The sequence below is a fragment of the Pseudorca crassidens genome, chromosome 9 (assembly GCF_039906515.1).
Source record: "Pseudorca crassidens isolate mPseCra1 chromosome 9, mPseCra1.hap1, whole genome shotgun sequence".
Lineage (NCBI taxonomy): Eukaryota > Metazoa > Chordata > Mammalia > Artiodactyla > Delphinidae > Pseudorca > Pseudorca crassidens.
In genome coordinates, this window is record NC_090304.1 from 9,314,577 (window position 1) to 9,334,824 (window position 20,248).

Consider the following 20,248-nt stretch of genomic DNA (forward strand, 5'->3'; position numbering starts at 1 on the left):
TTGTACAGTACATTTTTAAATATCAGTTTTATTTTTTCCTCATTGATGCAGAACATAGCTTACTGTAACATCAAGTCTTAGGGGAAAAAAAGAAAATCAGAAAGCAAAACCAACCCCAAACAAACATAACACACAACCATGCATGACATAATCGGGCAACAGTCTAGGCTTAGAAATTTAAGAAACTTGGAAGAGGAATAAAATATTCAACTTTTGTTAGTTCTGTCCTTGGACTTAAAAGATTATTTGGTATGAAAACTTTTTGTTTGTAAGTTGGTGGCTGTATTATTTAAGGGTACAGGGAGACTCAAAGAGGAGCCTAGCTCGTTGAGAGAGAGGCATTACTGATAAAGGGAGAAGAGCTTGTGTACACTTGGCAAGACTAAGGGGTTTTTGTCTGAAATCTGTCTGTGTATGATGGCTAATGATACATGCTTATTACCTTCGCTCATAAAGGTAGAAGCAGTGCTATTATGGTCTTATCTACTCTGTACAACTCATACATTGTGGACATTAGCAGAATGACAAAAGAGCTCCCGGTTGATGAAGCCTCCTACTGAGCCATGACTGCACCAGATCTGCGCCTGCACCCATGCCCAAAAAATCTTCCAGAAAGTTCGTTGGTGCTTAAAAGGCCCTAAGGGAAGAGAACCTTTTCTCACTGTTTCCCTCCTCTTTAAGGAAGTGAGCTCCTGCGAAATACAAGGGGGCGGGTAACAAGTAAAGAACAGATCTATGTTTTTATCCTGTTCTTTTATGGTATTGTTTCTAGAAGACTTGGTAAACTGTATTTCCTATGTTTTTTTAGAGAAATGAGCATACTATAGATATGCACCTATTAAAAATTAAAATGTTTACGAGTGTTTTTTTGGCATGAGAGCTTTTAAAAGATTACAAAATATATACTTAAATGCTTGACTCCAGAAGTTTTAAGACAGAAGGGTTTAATAAAAAAATAAATAAGTATACTATATTAATGATCTGAGTGTGAACAATAGCAAGGACTAGAAATTACCAAGAGAAACAAGAGGAACTAGATACTTTTGTGGGGGAAAAAGAATCTGAATGTATGTGGAACATTAAGACAAAGGAATTATTTTAGTCAAGATGGTTAATTTCAAATCTCATTCTGAGCCGTGTGGGCCCAATTTATAATTGTCTAGTTTCACAGTATATATATTTGCCAGTTTGTGGCCTGTGTAAGTTTGGCTTTGGGCATCTGAGGAAACAAAGGAAGAAACTCCTTTCTGCCTTCCTTATTACTTCATCCTCTGCTAGCCTTCTCCTTTGTATAGGACTACATCTACCAACATCTATCATTAAAATCTATGCCAAAGATATGATTAATTCCACCCATAACTGACGAATGTTTTCTGGTTGTATTTCTCAAGGCAAATATCCCTAATAATACCACATATTAAAAGCCATATAAATACATAGATGGAGAAACAAAAACAGACACAGACCATGTAGGCAATAAAGAGTTCGTGCAGAACTAGAAACAAAATACAAGTTCACCTCAGTCAGAGGTATGGGGTTAATTTCTCTTGCTGAGGCTCAGGTTTCCCCTTGATGGGTCCTTATTGGTTCACCGAAGTTCCAGTGGAGGGGTATCTTTCTTTGCTAACCAAACATGCCCAGGTAGAGCTGCTTCTCTTTCCGATGGTAGCTGCTGAGTTCCGACTGCGTTAGCTGAAGGTACCGCCGGACACTGGCGTCTTAGAACAGGGCAAAGAAGGCAATTAGAGACAGGCCATAACCGTACCTCTGGACAGAAGGGGATTATGAACACACTTCCATTTCCTAAAATCTTTCCATTTGCATATATCACAACAATTCTATGCAATAGTAAATGTCATTCATTAATTATGTGCATTATTAAAAAATCTTGTACAGGGATGCTAACTTAATAATGAAAAGGAGCTTGGAGAAATAGTTTTTGTCAGAGCAAGTCTCTAAAGCTACTATACATGGCTGGCAGTTAATCTATGTACTTGAAGGTAAGAAATGTGAACAACGGCTCATATATCTTTATTAATTCATAATGGCTTTCCCGTTCAATTAGAGAGATTTTGCTGAATTTTTGTAAGTTTGGGGACCCTCTTACTTTAGTAGCCGCTCTAAGCCAGAATGCAAAACGGGAGACAATGTTCAGTGCTGAACCACCAACACAGGAATGAGTCTGTCATTCTCTTCACAATATTCTTTTTCCCTCGGAAACAAGGGAAACAAGCCTCAAATTTTCTGTCAGGAGGCCTGTCCTTCTTCTAGGTCATACCTGGGGTTAGCTGAGCTAAAGGATGAATGGATAGTTAAGCAAAGGCCAGACCCCAGCTGGAGAACTGGTAGAAATGAGGATTATCATGTTTATTCATTGGAATCCAGATCCTATTTTTGTCCCCATCTAGGAACTGAAACTTGAAAAACAACATTTTAAGATTATTTCTGGAGCACATACAATATTGCTTTCCTGTGGAGGCAAGAATACAGGAGCAGAAGACCTGTTTATCATATATCTTTTTACACTTTTTGAATTTTGAACATGTGAATGTATTTTCAAAATTCAATAAATGGAAAGCTAAAACACTCCCACAGATACTACCTCAGTGGAACAATTTTTTGTACTTACTACTTCAATCCCCTTCTCTCACCTTTTGGTTGCCTGTTGACAGCGGCCATGAGGTAATGCCGAGCCTGGTCATAGTCCTGCAGGTGGAAAAAGGCCACTCCAGCCCGATACAAGGCCTTGGCATTATCAGGCTGTCGCTCCAGGACTTTCTGACTGTATTCTTTCACCCGTTCGTAGTTTACTGGCTCCATCTGAAGAAGACAGGCTAATGGGGCCAAATGGAAGGAAGAGAGAAGAGGGAACACTAAGTTCCATTGCCCAACTCAAGGCAGTACCAAACCTAGGATGACGTCAACAACATTCACTCATCCAACAAATACATTTAAGTGCCCACCATATGCCAGACATTCTTCTAGCCATTGGGGATACAGCAGTGAATATAAGCTTTACATACCTCACAGTTTACTTCACTATCTACCAAATGCCTAGCACGTACCTAGTGTGGGTCAGGCCCAGCTATAAAAGTTGATAAGAACATATTTTAAAATTTATTTATGGGGACTTCTCTGGTGGTCCAGTGGTTGGGACTTCGCGCATCCACTGCAGGGGGTGTGGGTTCGATCCCTGGTCGGGGAACTGGGATGTTGCATGCTGCATGGCACAGCCAAAAAAAGAAAAAAAATTATTTAAAACTCTTCATTGTATCTCTTCTACCCAAGGCTCTCTGTCTTGAATCTCCCATTTCACCACAATGCTTGTACTGAAGCTCTGTTAACAACAACCGTTGCCATTAATTGTGTGAGGAAATAGTAAGCGCTGTGCCATGTGCTTCTTTAATCTTCTCATCCACCCTCTGAAGTCAGTATGTGTTACCATCTCCATTTAATGGATGAAGAAATCAAGGCTCACAAGGGTCAAGTAAGTTGTCCAAGATCCCACAGCTTCTAGGTGGAATGAATAAGAAATCTGAACCAAGGACTCTCTAACTCAAAAATTACCACCATTCTCAATGATGATATATTACTTCACTATTCCCTTGGATGAAAGATGGGACCTCAAACCACAAATCTGTTTAGGAGGCAATGTTCAGGTCAGTGTTCTGCCTTGCTGTAAGTAAGAAGGGAAATGCATTCCCTGTTTCATAACTGTGGGAATTAAACATAGCATTATTAAATCACGGTGCTGAGAAGGAAGGAGAATCAGGGCTGATGTCTGCAACCCTTCTACAACATCCCCACCAAGTGGCCATATGGTTTATATCAATACTTCGGTACTCCCAGGCGGTCAGCTAACCCATCACTGTAGCTTCATTCATTCATTCGACAACTAGTTATGGAACACTGACCATGTGCTAGGCGGAGTTAGGAGCAGGAGAGGAGAGGAACGAGACAGACACCTTGACGAGTAAATAGAGCTTGCATCCCAGTTCCCAGGTAGGAGGAATGCACTAAGAAATTCACTTATTTATTAGTGCTTTGAGGAAAACAGAACTGTGCTGGGACAGAGAGTGAATGAGGTCAGAGTGATGTTTGATTACAGAAGGCCTCCCTGAGAAAGTGACTTTTGGGCCAAGATCTGAATGACAAGGGTCATTCAAGGGACAGGGCATTCTACCTGACAGAAGAGATCCTACAAAGCTGGAAGGTGGACGCATGCTTTGTGAATTTGGTCTATGGCGGAGCCAGATCAGGTCAGGCGGTGCCGGGGAAGGTCAGAGTTTGAATATTTTCCTAAGTGTAATGCGATGCCATTGGACAGTTTTAGACAGTGACATGGTCTGATTTCCTTATCTGTAAAATGGGGAAAATCATAAATACCTTGCAGAATTTTTATAAAGATGAGAGATACTATAAATAAACTGCCCAACACGTAAACTTCACTCACATGTAAGTGAAATTTAATTTTAGTGAGTCTTTATAGAACATCTACCAAGCACCCCCAAGCAGAGGGTCTATAGATGGATAAGCTACAGTCTCTGCCTTCAAGTCCACCTGGAGAGTCACGATATTTACAAGTACCTATCTCATTTCCTTGATTTCTGGTCAATTCCCCAATGTGTATTCTCTTCTCTAATAATGCACAGTATTCTGCAATAAGAGCTTAAGCTCTGCAATTAAGACTTCCCATGTTTAATTTTAGCTCCAGCACTTATTAGATGTTTCCTTAAATCTACCTCAAAGGATTGCTGTGACACTTAAATAGGTTTATATGTATATGTGTACAAAGGGCCTACACACGGTATTTCATAAATGTCACCTTAATGAGCCTTCCCTGACCCCTACCTAACACTTCCATGCCTATGGCACTCACTTTCCCCATTTTCTTTTTTTGGGCCACTCCACACAGTATGTATGATCTTAGTTCCCTGACCGGGGATGGAACCTGCACCCCCTGCATTGGAAGCATGGAGTCTTAACCACTGGACCGCCAGGGCAGTCCCTATCCCCATTTTCTGCTTTATTCTTTTCCACATTACTCATCATCTTCTAATATATGTTACCTCTTCTGTTAATTGTCCATCTCCCCATGAAAGCAGGGATCTTTATCTGTTTTATAATACTGCAGTATCCTCAGTACCCAATAAATAATTGTTGAATGAACTGAAATATTAGCTCCTCTAGTTACTGTTACTTGAGTCTAAGAGGAGCTCTGGACACACACTGTAAAAAAGCTAGATTTTCACTAAATCACAGCTGATGAGTGTTGTAGAAAGCAAAAAAAAAAAAAATCATTTAAACAACTATTACAAAGTATAAAAACTATCCCTGGGCTTCCCTGGTGGCGCAGTGGTTGAGAGTCCGCCTGCCGATGCAGGGGACACAGGTTCGTGGCCCGGTCTGGGAAGAACCCACATGCCGCGGAGCGGCTGGGCCCGTGAGCCATGGCCGCTGAGCCTGCGCGTCCGGAGCCTGTGCTCCGCAACGGGAGAGGCCACAACAGTGAGAGGCCCGCGTACCGCAAAAAAAAAAAAACAAAAAAACTACTCCTAATAATTTCTATGGCCTCAACTGGGACCATTAGAATACTTTAATATACTTCAAAATAACTTAATTAGCTCTATGGTTATTTTGCCTGCCATAAAACAGACCTAAGAAGTCTCCCTTCTTTTAGCAGATTAATCCTAGCGATACTAACTCTGGAATCCACCTCTTCATTCAAGGCCAGCTGGATAAGGAAGATATTGGTTACCCAGGTTACCATCTAGCTGATTTATAGGAAGAAGGAAAATGAGGAAAAGCTATCCAAAATATCTAAGATGGATAACTTACACCACCAGTTAAAGCAAGTGCCTTCTTTCCTATATTTTAAATATTAAAGAAACAACACTCTAAACGTAGGTTCAGTATTTTCCCTATAGCGTGCGAAATTCCCTAAACCTATCAGCATCACCCGGGAGTTTGTTAGAAATGCAAATTGGTACACATATCGCCCAACACACAAACCTCCGACCCATTAAATCGGAATCGTGGGAACAGGGCTCAAGAAGTTGAGTTTAACAAACTCTCCAAGTGAAGTCTGAGAAGCACTGCTCTACAGAAACTCAATTAGACCCTACAGATTGAAAATAAATTTCAATTCATGGCAGAATAACTAGATGACGGCAGAGAAGCACGTCAGTTTTCCCCAATGTTCTCAGACTTTCATGTCCCGGCCTTGACACTCTACCCACCCTTCAGCCCTGTTCTTACCAGCTAGGTTGTTGTAGCAGTCTGTCTGGGTGGTGCGCAGTACGTTTTCTTGTTCAGGTGTGAGGGCCGGGCCCTGGGGTCCCAGATTAGGTATCGGGGAGGGCAGACTTGGATCCAGACCCCGCAGCTGCAGCAGAGCTCGATGGTACCCACTCACAGCATCTCGGTACTTCCCTTCCCGGTAACATTGGTTCCCTTTCTCCTTGTACAGCTGGGCCTCCTGCAGGCGCTTCTCCATAACTTTGTCGCCCAGTGCTCTTGAGGAATTGGGAAGTGAAAGAGCAACCGAAGCTCTGGGGATAGGAGCGAAATAACCGATTTTGGTAGCCGACTTAAAAAAGCAGGAAATTCTCCTTCTCCAGGAGGCCTCTCAGGGAATGTTTCCTTGATTCTACTACAGCCCCTTCCTTTCTTCTCTGCAGTTATTTTTCAATCTCTAGAAGTGCAGGGCATTGATCAGAGAGAGGACGTGGGAAGAGTAAAGCCAGAGATTAATTTATTTCCTAAAGCGGCGACTCCGGGGGGAGGAGACTGCACGAAAAAGCGAAGGCCGTACTATAAAATTGTGGCCGGCGTGCAAACGCCAGCGGAATTTGCTTCCTCCTTTCCTTCGGACACACCTCCCTGACCTGGAAATGAAAGGGAGTAAGGCGGGGACAACTGCTAAACGAGGTCTAGAGGGCTTGCCTCCATCCCAGCTCTTTGTTCGCACTTATTCAACCAGCATTTGTTGACCTCCGGGCCAGGAGTTGGGGAACCGAGGTGAATGCGGTCCGTGCACCCCAAACAGCCCGAGGGTGACGCGGCCGCAGCGCCGCTCATGCAAGCCTCGCATGCCCCGCGGCCAGCCCCTCGCCCCCAGCAAGTGGCCGAACCCGAAGTCTCCCCGCTGGGCTTCGATTTACCGGCGGGGAGTAGGGAGAGTGCAGGGTCAGGCCTCCCGACAGCTTGGTGTCTAAATGGTGGCGCGCATTGCTCCACGCCGCCCAATCAGAAGCGGCCCCGGAAAAGTAATCCCGCAGAAACGACCCCGCCTCTCCAGCCTCCCCAGTGGACCAACCGTGGGGTGGGCGGAAATCCTCTGGCAGCTTCGCCAATTGAAAACAAAACAAAAAAAAAAAAAAACCGAAAGCTCTTGAGGGACCAATCAGAATTGCAGATGACGATTCAAGTTGGCCAATACGGCGAGGCCAGGGTGTCTGTTGCTGGGTAGAAGTTGAAGGATTGAGGGGAAAAAAGAGGGCCGGGGTTAGTTACTGCAGTCCTTGCAAGGTTTTAGAGAGCCCTTTTGTTGACTAACGAGAAAGACAATTGCCAGTAGGCGTTCACGTTGCAAGAGCTTCCCTGCTTTCCTTCTGGCTTTTTTCTCTCTCAAGAAGTGGCTGCACGAATAGACACTAGGGAACAGAGATTAGCGAGCAAGCCCTACGACAACAGTGTGATCGGGTCAGACGGAAGTAAGGGTGGTGACGGGGTGGGAGGGGCGTGTGGCGAGGGAGGTCCGGGCGGCTGCGCGGAGCCCCGGCTGGAAGTACGGAGGGACGGGTGCGCACACGCCTCGGTACTACGAGGCACTTGAGCTGAAGCCAGCCTTTCCCGTCTCCGGCTCCGGTGCGACTGCGCCGTGAAGCCGCTGGCGGCGATTGGCCCAGGGGGTGAGAGGGGGCGGGAGGTAAAGAGAGGGAAGTCCACCGTCCTCGGCGCGCGCCCACCCGCCCGCGGCAGGGGAACCAAGGGGGCTGGAGAGGAAGCAGCTCACTGCTGCGTTGTTTTGGGCTCCGAGGGCCGAAAGGGGGAGGGAGGAAGGGCGAGAAACAAACACTACGTAGCGGAGGCTGCGTGCAGCCTTCTGCCTGCGTGCCTACGTGCGTGCGCTCGCTCGCGCGGGCTCAGTGCTGGCGCGTGAGGCGGAGGCGGGCGGCGGCGGCGCCTGCGCGGTCGGGCTCGGTCGACGGCTCTCAGGGGAGGAGGCGGCGGGAGGCGGAGGAGGCGGCGGCGGCGATGGAGGTGAAGCGGCTGAAAGTGACCGAGCTGCGGTCGGAGCTGCAGCGGCGCGGCCTGGACTCGCGCGGCCTCAAGGTGGATCTGGCGCAGCGGCTGCAGGAGGCGCTGGACGCCGAGATGCTCGAGGACGAGGCCGGCGGTGGCGGGGCCGGGCCCGGCGGGGCCTGCAAGGCGGAGCCTCGGCCTGTGGCCGCGTCGGGCGGCGGCCCGGGCGGGGACGAGGAGGAGGACGAAGAGGAGGAGGAGGAGGACGAGGAGGCGCTGCTTGAGGACGAAGACGAAGAGCCACCCCCTGCCGAGGCCTCGGGCCAGGCCGCACAGCCGCCGCCGGAGCCCCCGGAGGCGGCAGCCGTGGAGGCCGCGGCCGAGCCCGATGCTTCCGAGAAACCAGCGGAGGAGGCCACAGCCGAGTCAGGTGGGGTGAACGGTGGCGAAGAGCAGGGCACCGACAAGGGGGAGGAAGATGAGCCGGAGGATCGGAGCGGAGACGAGACGCCGGGATCCGAGGCGCCGGGTGACAAGGCCGCAGAGGAACAGGGTGAGGAGCTGGCAGCGGAGCGGGTGCGCCCCTGACCTAGCACCAAGCCCTGCATCGCGGGGTTCGATTCCCATCGCCATTCGGTGGGACTCCCCAGGGGAGGTGGCTTTCGTCCTCTACCCACCTTTTTGGGGGGTTTGACTACCTCTGGTGGCCCCACTCTCTGCAGGCGGGAGGTTCCTGCCTAACTCGGTTGCTTGGTGGTAGTGGATGGAAGTAAGCGATGTTGCTTGCGAACTGCTTATGAGCTACCTGTTGGAGCAGCCTTCCGCGGTGCTGGTTATCTTTCCCTAAACCGAGAATGCACTGAGGAATTGTTGATTACACGGACAGCCAGACCGACTGTTGGAGGCTTCGGCCCGACTGTTGACTTTTTCGCCATAAAATTAAGCAATAAGCTCAGTTCGTCAAAGTTCGCTCCATCGAAAGCTCAATATTAGAGTTTGAGCCACACCGAAAATCTGGAAATCTAACGTTGCTCCTGCTTTAGCAGCAGCTCCTGCTTCAGCAGCCTGTGGTGTGAGGGTGTCAAGTTTAATCGTTAACTACGGAAGAAAAAATTTTAATCTACAGCATTTAGAACGTTAATCAACATTATTTGGCTAGGGGTTTAACCTTGCCTGAATTCTTACAACTAAATTTTAATCTTTCATCTGAGTAGATGGTTGGGCAAATTTGTATATTTGCTGTACACTTAGCTAGCTTTTTACATTTCGGGTCCTTGACTTCCTGAATTGAAATGGTTGGGCTGTTGGTGGGTCCATTGAGTAACCTTGTGGAAGAGACTGTATAGAGTTGCCCTAGGGAGTTAGTGACCTTTCTCTCTTTGAAGTAATTGGATGGTTGGAGCTGATCCATAACTGTCTTGTCAGAGTAGGGAGGAAAACTAGAGCTGCTTCCCATTCTTAATATGAAGTGGCTTGCTTTAGTTCCTTTTATAATACATTTTTTAGGCTGCTGCTTGGTATGATGGTATAATTGGAACCCATTCTACAACAGTCACATGCAACTTGCAGATTGTCCTATGTTCTGGAACAAAAATCCCATTACATAACCTTTGACTTAACGTGTACCGCCAGATAGCAGATAAAAATGGTTGAGGGATAAAGGACTTCTTTAAAGAAGTTATTATTAAAAACTTTAGTGTTACAAACCAAAAAAGTCCAAGGAAAAATTGCTTTTCTTCTCCTTTTGTGAAGAATGTTGCGAAATATATGACAACACTTTTCTGCCCCAAATTATGTGCAGTAAAGATGCAGTATTATTTGTGGGTCTCTTGTGACTTAATGGTTTGCTCCTGCAAGTTTCAGTAAAAATCTGTGATAAAAATACAGCTCTGTATATACACCATAGTCCATTAGCTATATAAGTAAAGCTGTGGATGGCTGTGCGTTTCAAAGCTGGAAAGGCAAACCCTTAAAAAAAAAAAATTGAGGCTTCTGTAACATGAACCTGTGGAAAAGTGTTGGAAAACATATATTAAGTGTCCAGCTTAAATCCAAATCTGATAGTCAGGAATCGAAGTTAAGCTATGAAGTTTTTAAAAAACTCATGGGATGTTTCTTTTATGTCATATTGGTGGGAAAATCTGCAAGTTTGACCTGATTTAAGCAGATAAATTTAGAATGCAAAAATTGCCGAATTTTTAATCTACTGCTTGACTGTAATTAGCCCATAATGTCCCTTTTTTTAAAAAAAAAAAAAAAAAATCCCAGCCAATGACAGGAAGATGATCATCTTTGGAAATAAAACATTCTGTGAATGCCATGGGAAAAACCTGGCTCTTCTGACTAGACAGATATGCAGGTCCTCCTTTAGTTTCTGTTGGTTCTGAGCTTATTCTACACTCCAGTATGAAAACTGCTGATTTTCTTTCCCTCCTTTTTGTAGGAGATGACCAAGATAGTGAAAAGTCAAAACCGGCAGGCTCAGATGGTGAGCGGCGGGGGGTAAAGAGACAGCGGGATGAGAAGGATGAACATGGCCGAGCTTACTATGAATTCCGAGAGGAGGCTTACCACAGCCGGTGAGGGAAATAGTCCCTTTCATTGAAGGGAGTGTCTGCTCTGATTTTGGTATACCTGATGTTGATTGGAGAGTTTGGAAAGAGGGGTGGATTAAAAATGGAATAGGTTTTTACAGGCCTAAGTTTTAGATTAAATCTACCCTGAGAGCTCCTGTTGCCCTTTTCACATTTGTTGAAAGAAGCTGTCTGCTGGAAGTTTATATTTGCTGATAAACAGACCTGATGTCATGCAGACACCTCTCCAATTAGAGGACTTTGGTTACACTGTATTTGCTTTTCTCTCATATGTATAGTTCAAAGTCTCCACCACCCCCGGAAGAAGAGGCAAAAGATGAGGAAGAGGATCAGACTCTTGTGAACCTGGACACGTGTATGTATAAGGCAGACAGGTTGAGGTTTTAAACCAATCAAAAGTGATTTTGGAGATTAAAACTTCATGGCCTGCAGCTTTGAAAAGATTTAAACTTTGTATCCATTCTTGAGAACTGGGTATACTTGTGTTCTATTGGTGGCTTCAAGTGTTGGGCATTGGAGTAAACAGATCGCTTCTTTCTTAACAGATACCTCGGATCTCCATTTTCAAGTGAGCAAAGACCGCTATGGAGGGCAGCCGCTTTTCTCAGAGAAGTTCCCCACCCTTTGGTCCGGGGCAAGAAGTACTTATGGAGTGACAAAGGGGAAAGTCTGCTTTGAGGCCAAGGTAGTGTGTACAGCTCATTAGGACCGTTCATTTATTAAATTAGTCATTAGACTACTATGTAGTGGGCTCCAGTACATAGTAGTTTACTGCCCACCAGTATTTTATTAGTGCAGAAAAAGGCACCACGCTTGAATGACAACCGTAGCGCCAGTAACCGAGAAATTGACCCTCATGGCTTTGGTTTAAGTTTATTGACAGTTGTTTTTCTGACGTTGAGTTGTGATAGTTGTTGTTTTCGGTTTGTATCAAAATCTTGTCTAACTCAGACTTTGCTCGAGTATCTGAAAGTTCCTTTTCTGACTTGGCCAGGTAACCCAGAATCTCCCAATGAAAGAAGGCTGCACAGAGGTTTCTCTCCTTCGAGTTGGATGGTCTGTTGATTTTTCCCATCCACAGCTTGGTAAAGTTATTTTTAACATAATCATTTTAATGTTCGCTGCTCTGTGGGAGGTTTGTGTGTAGGTAACTAATTTGCTGATTATTCTAGGTGAGGATGAATTCTCGTATGGTTTCGATGGACGAGGACTCAAGGCAGAGAATGGGCAGTTTGAGGAATTTGGCCAGACTTTTGGGGAGAGTGATGTCATTGGCTGCTTTGCTGTAAGTGCTCCTGAAAGTTGTAGATTTGTAGCAAGGAGTAAATAGAGGGCACTAGGGATCAATTTGCTTCCCATCGACTGCTGTCTTTTCTGCCTTTGATGCATTGCTCACATAGTTGTTTAGTACAGCAGTTGGAGTAGAGAAAAAAAAGATTAAATTGTAAGATTAATCAACCTCAAGCTCTGTGTGCCCATAAATGCTCTTGTCTTTCGTCGTTGTAGAATTTTGAGGCTGAAGAAGTAGAACTTTCCTTTTCCAAGAATGGAGAAGACCTTGGCGTGGCATTCCGTATCAACAAGGAATCCCTGGCTGACCGGGCCCTCCTACCCCATGTCCTCTGCAAAAATTGTGTTGTAGAATTAAATTTTGGTCAGAAGGAGGAGCCCTTCTTCCCACCGCCAGAAGAGTTTGTGTTCATCCATGCCGTGCCTGTGGAGGAGCGCGTGCGCACTGCGGTCCGTCCCAAGACCATAGAGGAGTGTGAGGTATGCTGGAGAGTGTGCAGAACCTTGGTGCTCATGCTTGGAATGGTGGGTGGGTCGCTTTTCTTCTGAAAACTTTACCCAGCTGGGGGAAGGGGAGGATGTTCTTAAATTGGGCTTTGTAAACATGACCCTCACTTATTTTTTATAGCATTCCTGGTTCTGTTTACTTGCAGGTGATTCTGATGGTGGGACTGCCTGGATCTGGAAAGACCCAGTGGGCACTGAAATACGCAAAAGAAAACCCTGAGAAAAGATACAATGTCCTGGGAGCTGAGACTGTGCTCAATCAAATGAGGGTGAGTTGCTGGGAGGGGTTAGTCAGCTGTGATGTTAGCTCTTGAGGTACCAAGAAATTGATATAATCTTTTCCCAGTGGAGTTGGTCTTTCAGGTGTCTGAGAACAAGGGCCCCACAAATAAAGAAATGCGTTCTCAGTATGTGTTTATGGTAGATTTTTTTCTTTTCCTTTGCTGTGTTGTCAAATGTGAAAGCTGGTAAAGTCTGGAGTTTATCCAGATTGAGACTGGAAATGAGTTCTGTAGGAAATGGACAACATTCACAGCACTGAGCAATGTCAGTGAACTGATCTGGTGGTGGTGTGGCATTTACCAGTGATTCTTGGGCTTTAACTTAGTGTGTAACTCCTTGTGTTTCTCTTCTTCTCAAACTCATTAGATGAAGGGGCTCGAGGAGCCACAGATGGACCCCAAAAGCCGAGACCTTTTAGTTCAGCAAGCCTCCCAGTGCCTTAGTAAGCTGGTCCAGATTGCTTCCCGGACAAAGAGGAACTTCATTCTTGATCAGGTATTGTTCAAACATTCAAAAGAAACCTAATTTAACAATAGGTCCAAAGATAAAAGATTTGGTATCCATTTAATCTGATAAAATTGCTCAGGGACTTTGCTGGTGGTCCAGTGGGTAAGACTCCGTGCTCCCAATTCAGGGGGCCTGGGTTCAATCCCTAGTCAGGGAACTAGATCCCGCGTGCATGCTGCAACTAAGACCCGGCACAGCCAAAATAAATAATATTTTTTTAAATCCCTTTAAAAAAAAATTGCTCAGAGTCAAAATAGGATGCATATATAGAGAAAGACTGAATTAAGTAACAGAATCAGGTTACCTGATTATGACTAAGTGGTTGTGTTACGGTTGTAATGTGTTTTGAGCTCAGAGATACAACTCTTAGTGTTTTTACCAGAGAGTGTATGGACCCAGACTGTAAAACACATTCTAGAGGCAATGGAAAGAGCGTTGGAGCTTTGGATTCATGGCTCCACCACTTACTAGGTTTGTGACCTTGGACAAGTCTTGGCCTCTCTGAGTCTCAATTTTCATGTTGTGTAAAACAGGATAACATCATGTAGCTTTCGAAGAATTCAAAGAGATTGTGTAAATAAGACCCCTAATCTAGTGCCTCACTTGTGAAAGATGCTCAGTAATTGTTGGTTGAATTAGTGTTTAATTTTTATTCCTAAAACGTCTATTACTCCTCTTGTTCCTAGTGTAACGTGTACAACTCTGGCCAACGGCGGAAGCTATTGCTGTTTAAGACTTTCTCTCGGAAAGTGGTGGTGGTCGTCCCTAATGAGGAGGACTGGAAGAAGAGGCTGGAGCTAAGGAAGGAAGTGGAGGGAGATGATGTGCCTGAGTCTATAATGCTGGAGATGAAAGGTGGGCTAAACTCTACAAGTTAGGGGTCCTGTCCTTGGTCCATGCACACCTCACTGGAGCCTCTTAGCACCTGGAGGATTCTCCACATGTAAAGTGTAAATCTCTGGAATAAATTAATGGGTGTGATCACTTGAAGATTAATGAATGAGCAGAGTGAATGGTGAAGCAATAACTCCTTGATTCATTCTGATAAAATACAAAAAGAGAAATGGTGATAGATCACAGGATGATAGCCTTAAGGCAGAGGCTTCAACGAGTCAGTTATTCACTTAGTAAGTACTTAAAGTGTCTACTATTTGTCCAGTACTGTTCTAGACATAGGGAAAGAATGAATGAAATGAAGCTCTGCCTTCACTGAATTTATATTCTAGAGATGGGCCATGCTTGTGGTTCAAATTAAAATGGTAGTGGTTGGAGTGAATGATCTCATCAGTATATTTTGATTTCTAGTATCACATTAGGCCTGTTTTTTATTTTTGTTGTTTGTTTGTTTTGGTTTTTGATACGCGTGGTACAAAGCCTTACAGCAAGGTTCCCTAGAAGGCAAAATTAACTATCTTGATTGATCTAGTTTTGTGCTGTTCACCTCAGAGTTTGGTTTTTCCCCTTGCTGCCTTCGGCGCCTGACATCCCACCTGAGCTGTCAACTACTGGCTCTTTGAATTCTGATAATGCCCAGGCATGGGAGCTGGTTACACATTTAAGAGCTGGATTCTCCAAGTTTACTTAGAATGAACTAGGCCAGTCCATACCGGTACTCAAGCACTTGGAGGAACTTAGTTCAGTTTTATAAAACGGAGGGCTAACTGGATTCATCTCAGAATCAGGAGAGCCTCATTGAACTGAATTCTGCGGGGACTCAGCCTCTGAACTTGATGTCTAGAGACTGGCAAGTGTGCTGGCCCATCATACACAGGTGGTTTTAATGAGGACCCCGTACTCTTGTTAACTGTTTTTCTTGTATAGATGAGTAAGTGCCTTTAGGCTGGGGTCAGTTTCTTCTTGAGTCTCTTTAAAAGTGTATTTCTTATCTAACCAACACCAAAAGTTTCTCAGTTACTTTTAGCCTCTGGCTGCCTGCTTCTGTCCTGATAAGAAACCTTAACCCAGTTCACTCTTAATTTATTATGGATCACTTGAGAACTCGTAAATCTACAGTTTGCAGATAGCCCTTTGCCTGGGGCTGTTACAGTTTAGGGAAAACCCATAGAGTGAACCCAGCACACTTCTGTGCATTAGTACATGAGGCTTAGAAAATCCTATTCTTGTAGTGGGGCTTTCATCATGAGATCTTACCCGTCTGCGTACTTGGAGGCCCACAAGCTTCTCTCTTACTCTTACAGCCAACTTCTCTCTGCCTGAAAAATGCGACTATATGGATGAGGTGACATACGGGGAGCTGGAGAAGGAGGAAGCTCAGCCCATTGTCACTAAGTACAGGGAGGAGGCAAGGAAGCTGCTGCCGCCCTCCGAGAAGCGGACAAACCGCCGAAACAATCGAAACAAGCGAAACCGGCAGAACCGAAGCAGAGGCCAAGGCTACGGTGAGTCCTGGGGACCTGCCAGCCCGAGCCTCAGTCTGTTCTCTGTGCTGAGTGCAGCAGGACCCACAAGGAAAGGGCAGGCAAACCAAGTCAGGTCACCAACAATAAGGAAGCCCCTTCTTACGGAGCTTATTTCTTCCTGTGATCTTTACTCCCAGCTTCTTGTGCTTTTTCCATAATCCTTCAACAAAAGGTAGTTATTTTTCAACAAAAATATTTGTTTCCTTGAAAAGCAATGCTTGAGCCTGTTCATTTATCTAGTTTTCATTTTTACATGTGGACTCCCCATTCACTATTGTAGTTTATTTGAAGGATTTGTGCAGTGAAATCAGATTCTTACCTTTTTCCTTGCTACTTTGTCTATTGGATCAACCCAACTGTATAGAGCAGAAAGTGAATGCATTATTCAGTAATCTGGGGGGGGGGGTGTTAGACAGTAAGTTAGCTTATTAGTGGAATTAATTTCCCTCCTGAATGTCTAGTTTGTCAGTTAACACCCCCCGCCACAGTGTGCATTCACTGTGCATTAAAAATGTGTGTGTGTGTGTGTGTGTGTAATTATAAGTGTAAGTCAACAAACTTTTTGAGTGCCTGCTCTGTGCTGGGCAGTGGGAATACCAACAGTTCCTACCCTGGAAGAGCTCATCATTTAGACTTTGTTCATTTGTATAAAATGATGGGTCTGGGTTATATGATATCCAGGATCCCTTCCAGGGCTGAAAGTCTGTGGCTCTACGAATGGCAGTTTTTACTCATGTTTCTAACTCTGCCATGTATCCTTTTGGCATCTTAAATGTTTTGCAGGAATTGGGGAGCTTCAAAAGGTGAAACCAAGGTGGCTTGGTTTTCTTGTGTCTCTATTCCTCTGCCCTCCCCCACCTCAGACTTTTTAAAAGATCCTGGCTGGTGCTTTAATTAACATTGTGTGAGCCTGGCGGAAGCAGGCCTCCTATTCCCCCAGAATTGCCTTTGGCTCCGACTTTTTGATTTCCACTCAGATGTGGAGCCAGGACCCCATGCCAGCTGTCTGAGCGCGCTCTCCATTTCTCTTCCAGTGGGCGGGCAGCGCCGAGGCTACGACAACCGGGCCTACGGGCAGCAGTACTGGGGGCAGTCTGGAAACAGAGGGGTGAGTGCAGCTCTCCTTCTGCTCCTCCCTCTGGGCCGTGATAGCCATTCCTATTGGCTTGGGGGAGCAGAGTGGTTTGGGCTGTTTTCTCAGGGCTTAGGGTTTTGCCCATTTAATTTGTTCCTCTGGAAGACTTTATCCTGGGAAGGTTAAGCTTGTTTATAATATCAAGTGAAGATGTGTCTCATTTAAGACGGGGGATAGCAGTGGCTTGTGATGCTGAAAGCCCATACATCTTCGCTCTTTCTCCTTCTCCTTTCTCAGGGTTACCGTAACTTCTACGATCGATACAGGGGAGACTACGATCGGTTCTATGGGCGAGATTATGAGTACAACAGATACAGAGACTATTACAGACAATACAGTCGGGATGTAAGTATCATCTGGGGATAGAGAGATGAAGGGGGGCAGGGCCAAAGGGATGAGTGTCGTGCCTCTCCATCCTTAGCCAGCTGTGGCTCCAGGTGATGGAGTTTCCCCTTTCTTCTAGTGGCAGAATTACTACTACCACCATCCCCAGGACAGAGACCGATACTACAGGAACTACTACGGTTACCAAGGGTATCGGTGAAGCCCCTGCCATTGTCGCCTGTCAGCCATGAAGCTGAATCTCTGGGGGTGCCAAGCACCCCCCAAAACACAACCAAGGAAAACAGGGGCTGCCGGGGTGGGGCTGAGCTGCCGGGGAGGGGCGGTGGGGGGAGGGTGCGCAAGCGGGGGGGGGAGGGGGTGGAAACAAACGACAAAACTGTACATTTTTTTTAAAGTTTGTTGAAAAGAATATTGTCTTATTCTATAAAACATTTCAAACCTAGTTAGATATTTGTAATCAAAAAACCATTTGCTCAGAAAGCAGCACTTAGGGCTGCCTGTCCTATACCCTGCAGTCAGACAGGAAAAGAACTGAAAATGTCACCCTTCTGACATTCTGAGGCAGCTGGACTGGCAGCCAAGTAAGGGAGAGTGATGGCGAGGTAGTGCGGAGCGGGTGGGGAGGCGTGTGAGGGCACTCTCCATACAGGCAGGAGCGGGGACAGAGGGAGAGCTTGTGACTGGGGCAGTGAAAATAAACGATCAGCTCTTATCAATCACTTGCACCAACTAACCGTTTGTATTTTCTTTACCGACCTTTCCCTCTTGGGATATCTGGTCTGGTGGGCTGGGAGGCCATAGTGTCCCTGTCTCCACATTCCTGTGCCTTTGTGCTGTTTGGCTGAGGCATGGAGACCACCAGTTGGGCGGTTCTGTTATAGGATCCCCACGCCAAGGAGGCGTGGGGACTGTTCCTGATTGCAGAGCAGAATAGCTTGCAGCCTCTCTGTGTCTGTTAATGGATTTCCGTAAAATCCGGGGGAAGAGTTGGGGTTGCAGCCCTCAGCCTGAAGACTGTGATTTGCCAGTCTCTACTCTCTGTCTTCCAAGGTTGAGACAGGTGGGAAGTCTCTGAAATCATCTCTGTTAGAGAATCTGTCCTCTTATAGTTCAAGAGAAGGAACGTTTCTCAGGGTTTCAGCTCACACAGAAACGAAGCAGGATTCTTTTCACTGCAGCAGGATATGTATATAGGTGAATCCTGTGGTGTGGGCTACCAGGCCCAGGCGCTGAGAATAGCAGCTATTTTCTACAGTGTGGAGGGCCGGGGCCCTGCTGGCTTTTTTGATACACAGATAGAGAGTGAATAGAAAAGGGGAGGGTGGGGGGTGGGAGGCAGCTCCGTGGGGCTGCTGGAACTTGGGAAGAGCATGAATGTGAGCGTGTGCAGCGTGTGCATGAAAGAGAGCACCCCTTCCCGACTTGCTGAAACAGGATTCCTCCTGGGGTGCCTTCCCTGTGTGTCCCAGAGAGGCCTCTAGCCAAGAGACTTCAGTCGGGAGAGTTATTGTTTTGTAACTTTACCAGCACCCTCCCAGTTCTTGACAGACAGCTTCAGGTTGTGGGTTCAAGAATACAGGTGGATTATGGGAATGCTCTTTCAATACTGAGCTTCAGTTTTCATTCACCTTCCTGCTCAGCATTGTGTCAGCCAAGAGCTCACTCAGCGAACACCGCACATTGCTGCGCTTCCTGGCGAGGGGAGCCCTGGGTTGTGCTACTAGAAGGTACTTCACTTCCATTTCCTTACCTGGGCAGTCCTCTGTTGAAAATTTTGTGCTGAGATTTGACCTCTCTCCCCCTCTCCCACGGTTACTGCCGTGCCCAGGAGGGTGCGCAGGCCCTCGTCCTGGCCCTCTAGTCGCCCTTCTGCTCCACAAGGACCTCTGACCCGGAGGCTGGAATGGGGGCTGGTAGGCAATACGTTTGCTTGCTCAAAATGATGTCCTTTCTCTGGGCACCTGCTTTTTCTGTGGTGCCGTCAAATGGATTTGTGTGTGGCAGTGGGTGAAGTGATTGCATGAATTTTTCTGTAACCCACTAACTTTTTATTATCATTAAGGGGAGTTTTTGAGAAAGTTTTGCTCATAGTGTCAGGGAGGTAAAAGGGAGGAGGTAGAAACTGGAGCCCAAAGAGATTCCCTTAGGGCAAGATTATAACAGAAAATTGACTCTGAGGCAGAAGCTGCCACCCCTATTCAAACGTTTAGTTCTCCAGCAAATAGCATCTTTTTATAGTCTACAACACAGTTCGGGGATGCTAGGCCCTCAGGACCAGGGGAACAAAGCTTAAGCCGCTTTGGGTTTTTTTGGGGGGAGGGGAGGTACTTGCTGTTAATTTTTGACACTAGAAAGTCATTTTTTTTAAAAAAAAAAGCTTTTTCTAGGTGGGTGGAGAGTGAAACTGCCACGTCCTTGTCGGTTTAGTCCAAGAGATCACTCGCAACAACAGTAGATGTCTGGGTTTTGTTTCTGTCTTTTTTTATTATGAAAAAACAATGTTAAGGGGGAAAATGTGGATTAACAGGTGGGATCCCTACCCTTGTTTTCCTTAGAAGACTTGTTTAGTGTTTTATCAGACGTCTGTTGTAGTTGTAGATGGAAAAGCTTGTGAGAAAAACAAACACCACATGGAGCCTGTAAATGTTATTGCACAACCTGTAAAGCATTCTTGGAAGTGGCCAGTAAAAAAGGGTTTTACCATTTAAAAAAAATGTAACTGTGTCATTGTTTACATCTGTAACTTTTTCCTCCCCTGTTCTCATTACAACATTATGGCAAAAATGTAGGCACGGTAGCTTCCAGTTTTAGAATAAATAACCATTTGGATTGACTTCACCCTCTCTCCTGTCGCTGCACTGACTGGGTAGAGTGTGTCATTGGGGGCTTTATTTCTGATGCTGCTCCTCAAGTTGTACTGG

General features: G+C 45.7%; 2 protein-coding genes across 6 annotated transcripts; one reads left to right on the forward strand and one right to left on the reverse strand.

Moving 5' to 3' along the window:
• Positions 1-10: 10 nt before the first annotated feature.
• On the reverse strand, positions 11-7,715 carry TTC9C (tetratricopeptide repeat domain 9C). 4 transcript variants are annotated; one of them, XM_067748767.1, is made up of 4 exons: positions 7,319-7,715; positions 6,259-6,551; positions 2,652-2,834; positions 11-1,718 (listed from the first exon to the last, which is right to left on the reverse strand). In XM_067748767.1, exons 2-4 carry the CDS (start codon positions 6,494-6,496, stop codon positions 1,624-1,626), a joined length of 516 nt encoding a protein of 171 aa, XP_067604868.1. In that variant the 5' UTR covers positions 6,497-6,551; positions 7,319-7,715; the 3' UTR covers positions 11-1,623. The 4 variants fall into 4 exon arrangements, with proteins under 4 accessions (XP_067604868.1, XP_067604867.1, XP_067604869.1 ...); XM_067748766.1 differs by lacking the exon at positions 7,319-7,715 and adding an exon at positions 7,164-7,312; XM_067748768.1 differs by lacking the exon at positions 7,319-7,715 and adding an exon at positions 2,108-2,212 and having other exon boundaries at positions 6,259-7,154.
• A 44-nt stretch (positions 7,716-7,759) lies between these two features.
• On the forward strand, positions 7,760-20,160 carry HNRNPUL2 (heterogeneous nuclear ribonucleoprotein U like 2). 2 transcript variants are annotated; one of them, XM_067748732.1, is made up of 14 exons: positions 7,762-8,800; positions 10,691-10,826; positions 11,120-11,196; positions 11,387-11,526; positions 11,836-11,926; positions 12,014-12,126; positions 12,348-12,611; positions 12,785-12,907; positions 13,287-13,415; positions 14,114-14,282; positions 15,626-15,826; positions 16,882-16,955; positions 17,220-17,327; positions 17,446-20,160. In XM_067748732.1, exons 1-14 carry the CDS (start codon positions 8,260-8,262, stop codon positions 17,524-17,526), a joined length of 2,247 nt encoding a protein of 748 aa, XP_067604833.1. In that variant the 5' UTR covers positions 7,762-8,259; the 3' UTR covers positions 17,527-20,160. The 2 variants fall into 2 exon arrangements, 1 of the variants encoding a protein (XP_067604833.1); XR_010946004.1 differs by lacking the exon at positions 16,882-16,955 and having other exon boundaries at positions 7,760-8,800; positions 17,446-17,488.
• Positions 20,161-20,248: the final 88 nt, after the last annotated feature.

What these genes read in the sequence shown, in the direction of transcription:
- HNRNPUL2 (XM_067748732.1), top strand. Translation starts at nt 8,260, where the DNA reads ATGGAGGTGAAGCGGCTGAAAGTGACCGAGCTGCGGTCGGAGCTGCAG. An exon ending in AAGCAGAGGCCAAGGCTACG is followed by an intron (nt 15,827 to 16,881) that starts GTGAGTCCTGGG and finishes TTTCTCTTCCAG; the next exon opens with TGGGCGGGCAGCGCCGAGGC. An exon ending in ACAGACAATACAGTCGGGAT is followed by an intron (nt 17,328 to 17,445) that starts GTAAGTATCATC and finishes CCTTTCTTCTAG; the next exon opens with TGGCAGAATTACTACTACCA.
- TTC9C (XM_067748767.1), bottom strand. Translation starts at nt 6,496, where the DNA reads ATGGAGAAGCGCCTGCAGGAGGCCCAGCTGTACAAGGAGAAAGGGAAC. An exon ending in CTGCTACAACAACCTAGCTG is followed by an intron (nt 2,835 to 6,258) that starts GTAAGAACAGGG and finishes TGGCCCCATTAG; the next exon opens with CCTGTCTTCTTCAGATGGAG. An exon ending in TGTCAACAGGCAACCAAAAG is followed by an intron (nt 1,719 to 2,651) that starts GTGAGAGAAGGG and finishes CCCTGTTCTAAG; the next exon opens with ACGCCAGTGTCCGGCGGTAC.